This window comes from Nymphalis io, chromosome 4 (assembly GCF_905147045.1).
Source record: "Nymphalis io chromosome 4, ilAglIoxx1.1, whole genome shotgun sequence".
In the NCBI taxonomy this organism is placed as follows: Eukaryota; Metazoa; Arthropoda; class Insecta; order Lepidoptera; family Nymphalidae; genus Nymphalis; species Nymphalis io.
The window spans coordinates 8,500,791-8,514,841 of record NC_065891.1 but is presented as its reverse complement, the minus strand read 5'-3'; the positions used below and the strand labels follow the sequence as shown (position 1 = coordinate 8,514,841).

Sequence of the window (14,051 nt, the reverse complement as noted above, 5' to 3'; positions counted from 1 at the left end):
TATAAATATTATTTTTGAAAAGTAGGTATCCGATTTATATCGAAATGAGGAGTCAATGATAAATTTAGTGGTACGACATAAGCTAGTACCTATGTATTTTATAAACACTATTCTTTCGTGACGTAAATACTTAATCATTTATTAACTTCCTACTGTTACCTACAGACAGACTAAAATATTTTAAATTATTATTTGGTATTTTAATTAAGGACGACACAAAAGTCGACATGATACAGAATTTTTTTTTTGTAATTGTGTATTCGTTTAAGAACAATGTTGCAATTATATAACATTTGCAATGAGACCAATATCTTACGAAATTAACACGCCTGCTTCGACACAAGTCATGATTACCGGTTTATATAAGTGAGTATTGGAGCGTAAATAAGTATTTTATATGAAATCTTACTCAGGTATACGCATTGAGCCTGCAATTATTGGACATATTTAAAAATAATTACTTATTAATAACAATAGAAATTATATCAATTGATATCTTAAATTTATACAAATATAATAAGAAACTCATAATTATTCTATGCAAGAAATAAATTATTATATTATTTAAATATAATATTATATAAATAAATATGACCTTTTTTGTAAAATAGTTGTTCATGTTAAATATTTCTGAAAACAGTATTGATACATAAAAAATAAAAGGAAATATTAAACAGTAGCAGAATTTAAATTGAAATGATTAGTTGTTATTAAATTAGATCGTTTATTAATTTACGTGATACTTCTTTAATGCATTTAAAAGCAAAAAAAATACTAATTTTAAATATTATGTAAATGTCAGGTATTTAAATATTTGAAGACTAATCCAATTATGTTACTTTATTGTATAAAACGTCTAGACTTCTTTAATCTAGTTTAAGGCATATGAGGTTGTCGTTAAGTACGTTAAAGTTACTAGTGTCCCATGACAACGCAAATAGGTAACCCCATTTGTTTGTCTCCGAGTTAAAATAGAAGAAGTTTTCTTTTGTAATGCCTTACTGAAAAAAACCACTAAACCATAAAAACTAAATCTATGCTACTAAAGGGACAAGCGCGAATTTCGTGTTATTGTCATACAGATGTTAATAGGTTTTTTGTCTTCTGTGATTTAGACATATTATAATGGAGGACATGTAATTGATTTTTACAAAAAAAGTCACGTCAAGTAGTTTTATTTATTTATTGTTTTAACTCCGTCGGTTTTAATAGAACTGAACTGAGGGCACTGACCCTCTTTCGTAATAAAAGTGACTGTGCGTAACCCTTCACATAATATTTTTATTCACTACATTGTGATGATGACTATTTGAATTATACTCAACAAAATATATTTTGAACTAAAATACAAAACATACCTACTTGCAATAATAACAAATATCTAAAAATAAAACATTATTTTATATACCAAGCTGTCTGCTATTTATGTTGTCTTACTATAAAAAAAAATTGCGTTATTTTTTGTCCAAATCAATGTAAAACTAAAATTATATAAATATAATAGGTTCTTTACTTCAGATATTTATACAGAAAAATTGTTTTGTGCGTTCATTCTCTCTTTTTTCATTAGGCCGGCTTACTGTTATAGGCGCTATCATATAATACCGCGTCCATTTAATCTAATCTCAACTTGACATTATCGCATTGAAAAAAAATGTATAATACCAGAGGTGTAATATACACTATATAAACTAACAATTTCTAAATAGTTCGCAGAATATTCGCAATGAATGTTTAACTTATATCAACATTTTAAAGCCTAAAAATAAACCTATTAAAGGTACAATTTTTCTTACATTTCAATTTTTTTTTATAGATTTAATCTAAAGCTACTAACCAAATTAATACGATCATAGAACAGAATAGGATGCGAAGAGCATTATAGTCTACATTGTGTTTTACGTACGTATATGTAAAGTAGGTACATACTTACATTAAAATGTAATAAATGTTGGTAATATATATTTAAAACATTATTCGAATAGAACATCGTCAACTTGTGTGTGAATATTCTTAGTCAGCAGAGGTCACCTCAATGTATAATAGTTATTAGGTATACTAAGAAAAATTCTAAGCCTCCTCGGAATTACTAATTAGTTAGTAATCAAGTTATCTGCTGCCATGTGGTTTTCCACAGGATGGAATAGAGTTAACCTATTTGCGACATATGGGCATCGTATAAGCCGAGAACCTTTTTTCTGTTGAGTCTTATCGTCTCAAGCACCCTTGTGACGGGAAACTAACCCAATTATCCGTACGATTTTATAATCGTACGGATAATTGGTGTCAGGCAGCCGGTCGTAAACGCTTGGCGAGCAAATGATTTATGTAATTGAATTTTATCATCAAACTCAGTCTACTACTAATTCTAATTTTCTTAAAAAAAAAACGATGTTGCGAATGTATGTATATCACACATCGACAGCTTAATAGAACACTGATTTTGCATGATTATTTATGCTTCGCACTGATAACGTCAGCCCCCGCACCTTTGGCGCTCAGTCGCCTCACCACATCCGTCGTTGCTGTGCACCGTCGCACGCCATTCTTGCAAATGTTTTACCGACGACAACAATAGACGCAAAACACACTAAAATGTACTGATTTCACGAGAATCGGAAAATTATCACTGACCTTCACGCGCTCTTGCTTTATTTCCATGGTTTTAAATTTTTTATGCGTTTCATTATTTTTAAAGTGAAATCAAACTCAGTTGTATCGCGGGTCGTGTTCAATATTATCGTGTTTTGTTTGTTATTTCTAACTAATGTGTGATAAATATTACGTCAAAAATGAAGAAATACAACAAATCAACACCAATTTTCACTCTTCAGTGCTATGAAGTAAGTTGTAATTTGAGGACTAAGTTTTCATTGTATTTGTGATTCAAGTGTTTTTGTGCTTTATTAATTAATTTTATTGTTTTCGATTTTACCAAAAATATCTAAATGCATTATTGATTTGACTGAATATTAAAATCTAAATTAGATTTAGTGTAATGAGCTTCTTATTAGGCAAATGTTGTATGAATAATAAAACATATTTTAAGTTTCTCGTAGTAAATGTATCGTTGCCATTGGATAGAAATAGTCAGCACATAAATACATCGACTGCTATATATTTCACCCATAAGCAACTTGTAAGTAGAGATATTGATATACTTAGAAGTTCATCTACTAAAGACAAAGCGAAAAAATATAACACTCCACATTTCTGTAAATGAATGAGTATGTAATTGGCACTAATTACTTTGTTATGATACTCGTTATTAACAAATAATGATTAACAAAATTGAATTTTAAAAATATAATATGTTAGGTTTAATTTCGTATAGTAACTTACGCCATATTTGCCTCGTGATGCAGAACATTACCTACTTGACGTCATGGTTGTTATTAACTAATTTACTTTAATTATATTCGGTTTTAAAGGCTTTACTGCATAACACGATGTTCGTACCTAACTAAAGTTCAATGTCAAGGCACAGATCTTTATGTACGTGTTATCTTACGAAGCCCATATTACGAGGATATATCGAAGATTTTAAAGTACAATAATAAATTAATGAAAATTATTGAATTGCATTCGTCTATGAGTGCTAAATTCAAACTTCGAGATTTAAAAATTGGTTATTACATATTACTTTTATAAGATATTGCCCACACTGTTCGTGTGCAAATATATTATTAATATTAGTTATTTAAGGCATTTTTGTTATAGTAATAATGAGTTCAGTATGTTATAAAATATCACTATGAAGTAAGTAATGCTCTGCGGGTTAGGCTAACCATAAAAGCCAACCAATATGACAAACTGTGTATTACATAGACATTAATTTAAAATATTTTAACTGACCACTTTTATCCCTAATATATAAATATTAAATACGAAGTTACTTCACCGCGAGCAGACTCGCCTATCAACGACGCATGTGGCCGCTGAGCTAAGATAGCGTTTGTTTATTGCCTAGATTATTCTAAGCAAACCATTAAAACAATTATATGTTATTATTAAATACTCTTTATATTTTTATTCGTGAACTACGGTTTTATTCATTCAAATTTAATGATTGTGAACTGCGCGAGACACAAAGTAAAACTAAAATAAAGTAAACATATAATGTTTACATGCTTGTTATACATTTTGTCAGCGATTTTTAATTTTTTTCATATGAATACACGGTACTGTTACAGTAATATTGTGGGAACTTTAACTATTTCAGTATTTATAGTAACATAAGCTCTCGTTCGTTTGTCAAAAAGTCTTTAATTGTATTTAATCTTGTATCTAATTATTAATGATCACGTGAACTCTTTAAAATTGCTACGTTCCTTTTTATTTCCTGTAGGTAGTCGAATAAAACCGGTCAGGTGGGAAACAGCCGTGAATCTTTGTTTTTTTGTTAAGAGTAATGCAGTTTCATAAATTCTTATTTTAAGGAATTGGCAAAAACTTTCTCATTTGGCCTTTATGTTAATAAATTACGAAAACTAGATATGTAGTTGAAGTTAAGATAGATATTCTTTAACGTTACGGTTCGCTCAAATTAAAAAAAAAACAGAATAAAGCTTAAAAAGCCGATCATAACTTTTTAGTATATGTAAATATAATATTTACAGGTTCGGTATGCTGTTGCACTATAATAGTTTACAATAAACGAACGACATACACCAAATATCAAATAATTTAACCATTTTCTATTTCAGGATCGACAATCAACTCTACCGATTAGGAAAGCTGATCAAATACCAATGGAATTAATAAATGATAAACAACAAGATAAACGAGAATTAATACAGAAACCCCCACCTCCTCCTCCTGTAAGACGATAATTTTACATTAAGAATTAAATTGTAATTTTTTTATATGTAAGTGTAACTGACAATTATATTATTATTATCTCGATATTATCAATTGTTTTTATAACTATTCCAGATGCCTTTTACAAACGGACAACAAAATGGTGACCAAAAAAAACCTGACGGCAACTCAGTAAAATCGGAAGACCATGACATAATTAAAATCCCAAATCTAAGAAAAGTTGGAACATTAAATAGGATACCAATAACAGATTATAACAACAAAACAGATATGCCAATAAAAACACGAAATTTAAAGGACGATAATGCTGAAGTCGATTCACTAGAATCATACAAATTAAAAAATCCCATAAACGTTGCGCCTAAGGTACCATCTAATTATTTCATTAAAGCACCAAATGGGTCCACGACTATGAAGAAACATGCGCGACCAGTTTCAGTAACAATAGGAGAATATGTCAACAATATTGGTAGGAAAGAACCGTCGAAACTAGATTTTCTAAATGGTAATAAATCTGATACTCATAGAACGGCGGGTGATGAACCGATTACTAGTAGACTTCAATCAGAGTTAGCTCTTACATTATCTAGATCGAATTTACGTAAAAAGACTGAAGCTTTAGTAAGTATTTTATTTAAGGAAATAACAATTAATATAAAATTTAACTTAACGATATACATCTATAAGCTAATCTCTTTCAGGCCCATGCTTCTAATAAAAAAACTTTAACAATAAAAACAAACGCAAATGATGAGAATTTTCATGCCCGATACGGCAATAATCTTTTGCCGCTACCTCCATCGATAACAATACCTAAAGTATCCATTTTAAAATACTTATCACCCATTAAAGGTCCTTAATCATAATTCTTCAAAACGCCCTCATAGTATCAACATTTATGTAAGATAATAGTTATTTTATAAAATTATTTTTGAAGACACTTAACTTCAATTTTTCCCTATCAAAACACATTCGTAATTTCATTTCACTGCACGTAGATGCACATTATTAATGAAAAACTATTTATTTAACACTATAACAATAACGAGCTACATCATTGATTTTTTACTTGAAAGTCTTTTGTCACCTAATTCAATTTAATGTTTATATTTTAATGGCATATGTTGGCACTCGTATGAGTTATTTAAATGTAATTTACTAATTTAATTAATGTTTGCGATTTCGGTGAAGGATTACCTATTGATATTAATGATAAAATGATGACTTTGGTATACGGGGCGTTCATGTAAGCAGTTTTTCGAAATTAATAAAATCGTTCATAAAAAAGAACTGTTTTGTTTTCTCCATATAAGAAATCATAATGAGCAAAATACATATTAAAATATTTTCATTGATATAGGTTTATCCCCTGTGAGTTATATTCGGCTTACGTTAAAGGCACTTTAGTACTTTACCTTTACCGCAATACCGAATATCGCAAACCATATCGTCGCCCCATATTGTAAACCAAACTAATCATTAAATGTTTTTGTTCGCAGGGTGATGGAGGTCGATAAAAACTGTTTTCTTAAACTAGATGAAGAACATTTTTTAACAAAGTAGTTATGTGATAAATATCGCCCTTATCATATTTATTTCCAAGATAAATCATCGAAGTAAATGATAGAATAGAATAATATTTTTATCGCGTGTGCTTGTGTTTGTTGTTCTGTTGCAACAGTGTTTATATCAATTTTAAAATTTTCAATTATTATGTTATGCCAAAACTATGTAAACTAAAATTAAAATTGTAATTAGTTTTGTTTAAGAATATAATTGTATTAAATTTAATAATAAAAACGTACCTATATTATTATTTACTAAAGAAGAATACGAGAACTATATAAAAGATAATCAGTTTCATTCATCAGTTAAAAAATCGAAGAATGGTTGTTGAAAAATTATAATCCCAATTATTTAACTGAAATATTTAGAATAAAGCATTGCTATCATGCGGCGCAAGTTTTATTTGTACCGCTTAAAATATCAATAATCTTCAAATACAAATATATTATAATATAACTTTCTCTATTATATGATATAAAGTAAAGTAAATAAATGCGTTAAACTAAGACACATCCTTCGACCCAACTTACAGAGTATATTATTGTAGCAATTTATAGGACCTAACCGTAGCAACTAAAACAGAATCGTGAAAGGTACCTTATTATTTGAGATTAGAAAAGTGAAACCTATATTTCATTATTCTTTTATAAATAACAAAATTACTTTTGTGTACTTTTTAATTATTATAGAATGCCTAAGTCATTTTGTATAATTATCATAGTAGTTGAATGTAATGAATTAATGTTTACTATTTAAATTGTAGTTAGTTAGACCTGCAATCATTTTGAAATAAAAAAATAAACGAAACCAAGCTCGTCTACTCAAAATTCAGTCTATGTAATTTACAGTCCTTGGTTTTTGCACGTCTTTCCTATCCTTGAATATATTATATCATGTATTACATTAAGCTCCTGATCCTCCAATAATACATTATCATGCGTGACCACCGACAATGCACACACAAAAAAATGTGTGAAAAAATACCATATACTTTTCGATATTTTTATGTATTAATTGAATAACATATTGATAATAGCTTCGAACGTTTTGCGTCTACTTAGAAGTGGAATGAAGAAATATAGCTTAATCCTTAAATTTTAATTCACTGCACAATATAAGTCTGTTTGTTTTTACATTTTATGCCAAAATCATGTAACATAAATTCTAATTTTTAAAGTCAGAGTATATTGTGAGATGTAATTGTTACGACTAAAGCGTCTAAATAAAGTTAGGATGAACAAAGTGTAGTTTAGTTTTTAATATCTTTAAAAATTAAAACAAGTGAAACAAAGTTCTTTCCACTGCTGCTTCTTAAGTTACTCTAAATATTATTGAATTTAATTTAATTATTTGATAGTCACACATATCAATCAATATCAATAATCTTTAAATTTCATACATTAATGCAATCGCCATTTGTATTAACGTTCAAGTTTTTTTTATTTGTAAATGCCCGCCAAAAATACCTAAGCTTTTCCAGAAATTAAATTCTAAGTTTAAGCATAGTCGATTAATAAATGAACATTCGATTAATCCTTCGTATGCCGGAGCGCATATATGCGCTCCCAATTTTGTACCCGTAGTATGCCGGAGCGTAGATATGCGACCGTTATCTCATAGTTCAAATTTTTTGTATTTTACACTACACTAGAGAAACATATACCTAGCTCTTTTTTATCCATAGTAATTAATGTATATTTGTCTCCCTCTCTCTTTTTTGTTAGATTATCATTTCGACCAACCAGCGACGACGAAAATCACGTCCCAACTTCGCGCGCCAATATCATTTTTTCGAATGCTCGCCATATTTGTGAAAATTTCGTAAATTGCAAAATGTTTTTCGAATATAATTAACAGTAAAGTGAATTTACTCATGTTAACAAAGGTTCTTGGGTAAGCGTAGAATATATTTGTATATTCTATATATAAAATAGTATTTTGTACTTCTTCCGCAAAGATTTTAGCTTACCCTAAATAAAACTAATATATATTTTTTAAACTTATCATTCAATTATAATATTCAGGTGTCAGTTTCAGGTTGTGTTCGGCTCTTACTATTTGTGAACTGATTTTACAACTTCAATGTTTCATATACAAGAAAATGAATAAAATACATAATAATTTTCATAGAGCGAGATTCAAAAATACTTTTCATTTTGAACAGATTTTGTTGTTTTAACTTAATAGTCATATTTTTTATTTACACATTAATTACATATTAATTTTACTACTTATATAAGATATATACTTATAGGTAAAATGGTGATGTTAATTACGAAACAAAGTTTTATTGTTTAGATTGAATTAAAACGGATCAAACTCGGATAACATTTTAGACATTGCTTTTTCCGGAATCATTCAAAACATTGATCAGGTCCACGTGCATAGATCTGAAACCGACAGCCTTAAGTTTTTTTATACTAACAACAAAATCAGACTAGATTCATCCAAGAGACGCTAATGTAAGTATTGATACCAGGTACTTGAATTTGTAGATATAATAATCTTATTCATATAACACCTTATAAGGTAAACGAATAAAAAAAACCTCTTATATAAACATATTCAATTGAATTAATATTTTAGTTAATAAATTCTAAAAATAGAAAAAAAAAATTATTTGAATGTTAAGTTAGTCTATAATCGATATATATTTTGTTACACTATTTTTATATAAGCAATTAGAAAATGTTTTTCTTATTATATAATAGCTTCCTAATTAATAAAAAAAATTTATGAGGGCAACGTAACAGACATGTCAAATAATCTCATTATTTTACAACCGTCACGTAATATTCACTCGTAACAGATTCGAACCAGATCTTCATAGGATTTTACAGGGGGGAAGCGGTGCGGTGTAAATAATGAAAAGTCGTAAAGACGATCCGTGGACCATATCGGACTGAGAAAACCTTATTTGAACAGATACATTTTTAACATGTTATGGTAAAAAGAAAACTTATTTACCGAATTCTATACAAATACTAAAGAGTAGAGACATTTCAAATATTTTTTGCAACGTGGGATAAAAGCATAATGGAAAAGATTTTCACCATACCAATGAGTTTGGTTGGCAAGCAAGGGATTCCTCTCGAATCTCGACTTCAGGATTGCTATGAAGTTACGATAGCGAACAGTATAAATTTTAATTTAGAGAGCGCAGTCACTATGATAAATATTGGAATATGAAAAGACAATGTAAAGCGCCAAAACCTTTCTTTATACTATATGTAACAAAAATACTCTGATCTCAGCCCTAAATTATGAGTAAATTCAATCAATCTTTCAGCTTTAGTCTCAATAAACTAAAGTATTTAATAAATATCAGGGGTTACTTCGTATTTTTTTATAATCGATAAAAATAATCATTTAATGTTTATAATCATTGATAGACCCTTTAAGGTATAATGTAGTTATACATACAATATTTTATTTTTCACCATGAACTGGATTCACCAAATATTAGCAACTTTGCTCTTAATTAAGATAATTTGGCATAGGTTTAAGGACAATTTTTGACGAGACTGCTGTATATACAAGAACCTTATCCGATGACGTTACCTTGTTCTTGCCAATGCTTTGTGTATACATATTTAATAAAAAATACTATTTCAGCTTCAAGGAAGTTCATAATCTTTTATGCCAAAGTAGGCAAATATGTTCAATGCAGCCAATGCAAGATTTAAACACAAGGGTTTAACGAAGTATTGTTTTATATATAAAGAAGGTTTTTTATCAATTATACGTTCATAGCCGAGAATAATCCTAAAAAATCTTCCGGTCTGCGATAATATAATCCCATACAATATTTTTTTTACGTCATTAACCCTATTCGTAAAATCTAGATTCTATGGTTTTTTTATATCATGTTAAATCTAATACAAATAACGTAATTAAAATTGTGTTGTAAAAAAGTAAAAACAATCATAATAAATGAGTAAAACACTGAGACTTTTATTCAACAAATATATAAAAAAAATCTGAATATGAGAGCTATTGATAAAAAGAGTATACAAAAACTTTAGATAATATTGTCAAAATAAAGTTAACACCTGGCTATATCCAAATCATAGCGTGCAACCTATGAAAGAGACAGAAAAAGGCTATCTCTTTCTTAGGTATATGTTCTTTCTCTTTCACCTGATAAGTCGGCGGCAGATACACCATTTCTCATGGTGTGTGATGCGGCATACGAAGGGTTAATACATACATAAATATTATTAGTTCAAATATAAAGTATCACTTATTATCAAAATAATTATTATTTCTGAAATATAATATTACGGGCTAATATCATTTGCTTTTAGTTTTAAGTTTTACCAAAAATATACGTGTTTATAAAATGCTTTTACTTAATATTTTGGAGCTTATCATATATACATAAGAAAAGAATATGTATAAGTTATGAACATTACATTTTAATTTTTAAAGATGAAAATACTGAAAATCCAAGATTTTTAGTTGGATAACTTGCCATTTCGATATAATAAATAGTGTTATTAAAGTGTTGGTATAGACAGAGAAATCATAGACGCAATGACGATTTCCTTCTCACTTTTACAAGAAAGAGAACGAAAATTACGTTACAAATGGCTTAGACAGAGATAGAATTATCAAATCTTTTGTCCTTTATCGCGTAACCACGATATGTTGTCTACGATTTGTTTCTCTGTTTACGGTTGGTATAAAAAAAGCTAAATTTAACCCTAAGCTGTTATCACTACTCAACCACCATTAAATTGTCATTGTCAACTATTAGTTTATTAAGTGTCACCTAAAATGTCGAACGAAAAGTAGGTAGGTAACCTACAAAAATAATTTTTGCACAAATGTTAAGAAAATTATCATGGGCTTGATAACGAAACCTTTACGCTACTTATTATATTCAAAATGCTGTAAATGCTTTTTACAATCATCTATTCAAAAAGTTACTACTAAAAAGTTCCACAGTACTGCTGATGTCTATGCCAAAACGTTTATTGAGCATGAAAATAAATATGCTTGTAACGTTATGCAAAATAATGGGTTCCCAATAGTTTTAGCTAATATTGACCAAAAAAAAACTCAAACATTATCAGAAGAACAATTTAGAAAAATACTGGAGAGCAACTGGTTAAAAGAAACTCCGCAAACAATTTTTAAATTGCTCTCAACCTTAGGTGAATATAGCTCTCAACATGATATTTGTATATCTAGTAAAAAGTTTGATAATTATATAGATGCATTAACAGACAATATACAAGTAGCTACAGATGAGGAATTGAAATCAATATTTTATGGTCTTACAAAATGGCCTGAAACCGAGTCAATAAGAACTAGAAATTATATTGAGGTTTGGACTGCTCTTGATGATGAATGTTTTAAAAGACTTAAAAATTGGTCATTTGATGAAATGTTATCATTTATTTCTTTATTTTATATGCTTAATGTGACCAAACTAAGTTCATTTTCATCTAGGTGTCTATTAAAATTTGCTAGTAAAGCAAAGCAATTGACGAAAACCCAACTTGTTCAAGCTTTATTTTTTATTGGAATTATGAGAAAATCTCCACCTGAAACATATAACCTGGAACTTCAGGTAGAAAGTAATTTTTCGCAGTTCAATGTTGATGAGCTAGCAATAATTGCAATGGGCCTGTTTAAAAGTAAAACTCCAATAAGGAGCATGACATTAATTTCAAAATATATTGACAAAATTATTGAAAACTCTTCTCACATACATGAAGTTTCACTTGCATCATTATTAAAGATTATAAGGTATTCTATAAAAAAAAATGAGAGCAATAAGATGTATGACCTTCTTGAAACCCTGCAACATGAGACTTCTAGACTGTCTATTATGTGCAATGTTCAAATTGCATTAGTAGGAAGTTCAACCTTAACATTACATAAGAGTTGTCTTACAAAAATTGCAGAAGCTGCTATAATTTCAATAAATACTGCAAGATTAAAGGATCTTGAAAGATTAATGCTGACCTATGGGATTTTTAATTTTAAACCAGAAACAGAAATTTGCCTTTTTTCGAAGGTACTAAATGAGTTGAGAAATCCAGAACGTGTGGAAGAAATCAAAGGACATGGTAGATCATTTTCTTGTTGTGTTGCATATCTCTGCCTACTTAATATCCACGCATTTGATTTAATGAATAAAATTTTAAGTCCAGACTTTTTAGAAAATACTTATGGGAAACATTGTTATCAATATGGAAGAGAAATTTTAACAATTCACAATACAGCAAAAATATTTGGAAAGACTGATAACCTTCTTAAGGATAATCAAGTGATCCTTTTATCAAAAAAATATACAGATTATATACCAAATGAAGACTATGTGAAACAATATAATGTATCAGAGAAGATGTTTTTAGACATTGTAAAACTTTTATGGGATATGCGTGGTGGTAAAAACTTTGCAACTGGTCATCATATTCTTACCCATCATCAAAGAGGAGGTGAACACATTTTATTATTTTATCTGTTAAATAGAACTTGTAATTAATTTGTTAATCTCTGTTTTATTTAAACTAGATAGGTAGACTAGAAAATGGGCCACCTGATGGTATTTCCATCATCATTTTTGTATACAGCTACTATGTAAGCTTTATTACATAATAGATTAATTAATATGTTTATTTCAGATATTATCATTTGTGATAGTAGTGAAGGTCTACCATTACCAGTTGACAAAGTTTTTACAGAAACAAAGTTTGGTTTTATTGTTGAACCCCCTGACAATAATATTTGGATATGTTTAATAATTGCTGGAAAAAACACCATAATTCAAAATACGAATTCTCCAACTGGCCATTTTTACACTAAAATGAAAGAACTAAATGCACTGGGATATCGTGCAGCTTTAGTAAGTGGTGTTAAATATACATTATATTTGGATGCTAATTTAGGAATGTGGCAAAATTACATAAATATTATCAATGTAAAGGTTTCAGCTGGTAAATATGTCAGTGCTGGGCTAAGGCTTCCTCTTCTTGAGGACAATTAGCATGCTTATTCCACTACAGTGCTCAATGTAGGTTGGTGGATACATATGTGTCGGCATTTCTACCACTAACCGCATAATGAATAATTTACAAAAATTTGGCGAATGAAAACTTATTGAAGAGTCAGATCAGTAGTACTTGCTCAGATCTGATCCCCGGTCTTCGATTAACATTTACTTATTTAAAGATAAGATTTCACCAATTTTTTTAAATACAAAATTAAATAAACAGCCAAATAAGTACTATTAGCTGTTTTGATAGGTAATCATTATATTAAATATTTAGCTTGATTTGATAGCTTCTTAATACAATCGCATGTTTTTAGGTGAGCTGGAATATTTATAATAAATTAGAAAAAAAGGATGACAAAATGGAATATCTAAACACACTAATCAAAGAAGCTGTAAATAGTAAATTATGAATAGAGAAATATATGTAGATACCTATGTATTAAGAAAAATGTATAAAGAAAAACTTTGTTTTATTTAAAAGAGAATATTTAATTAATTTTTAAATATTTTTTTAGCTTTGGATGCTCCAATGTCCTTGACATATAAATATAGTGTTACGTATTGGACTGTACAAAGATTTTATTGATATTTTATTATAATTCCTGTAATCCTAATATCCTTTGCTTAATGTCGTTAGTTGATTGCTTCATTGGTC

At 28.7% G+C, this 14,051-nt stretch overlaps 2 protein-coding genes across 3 annotated transcripts in view; both read left to right on the top strand.

Moving 5' to 3' along the window:
• The window catches only part of LOC126768180 (uncharacterized), a 276,661-nt gene that overhangs the window by 26,313 nt on the left and 236,297 nt on the right, over positions 1-14,051 (top strand). The window contains exons 10-12 of one of the 2 annotated variants that reach the window (XR_007669215.1): positions 4,707-4,820; positions 4,936-5,442; positions 6,321-6,536. Coding sequence is in view for 1 of the 2 variants with exons in the window: in XM_050486131.1 (XP_050342088.1) it covers positions 4,707-4,820; positions 4,936-5,442; positions 6,321-6,338 (639 nt within the window). In the remaining variant the exon portion in view is untranslated. Of the gene's footprint in view, positions 1-4,706; positions 4,821-4,935; positions 5,443-6,320; positions 6,626-14,051 lie in introns of those variants that run through there. The other variant, XM_050486131.1, reaches the window with a different exon arrangement.
• On the top strand, positions 11,035-13,907 carry LOC126768184 (uncharacterized). The gene is made up of 3 exons (XM_050486137.1): positions 11,035-12,839; positions 13,026-13,246; positions 13,711-13,907. Exons 1-3 carry the CDS (start codon positions 11,234-11,236, stop codon positions 13,804-13,806), a joined length of 1,923 nt encoding a protein of 640 aa, XP_050342094.1. The 5' UTR covers positions 11,035-11,233; the 3' UTR covers positions 13,807-13,907.

Bases quoted from the DNA above. Each gene is read 5' to 3' on its own strand.
- LOC126768184 (XM_050486137.1), top strand. From the start codon at position 11,234: ATGGGCTTGATAACGAAACCTTTACGCTACTTATTATATTCAAAATGC. The intron at 12,840-13,025 runs GTGAACACATTT...TGTTTATTTCAG, and splicing joins TACCCATCATCAAAGAGGAG to ATATTATCATTTGTGATAGT. The intron at 13,247-13,710 runs GTAAGTGGTGTT...GCATGTTTTTAG, and splicing joins TGGGATATCGTGCAGCTTTA to GTGAGCTGGAATATTTATAA.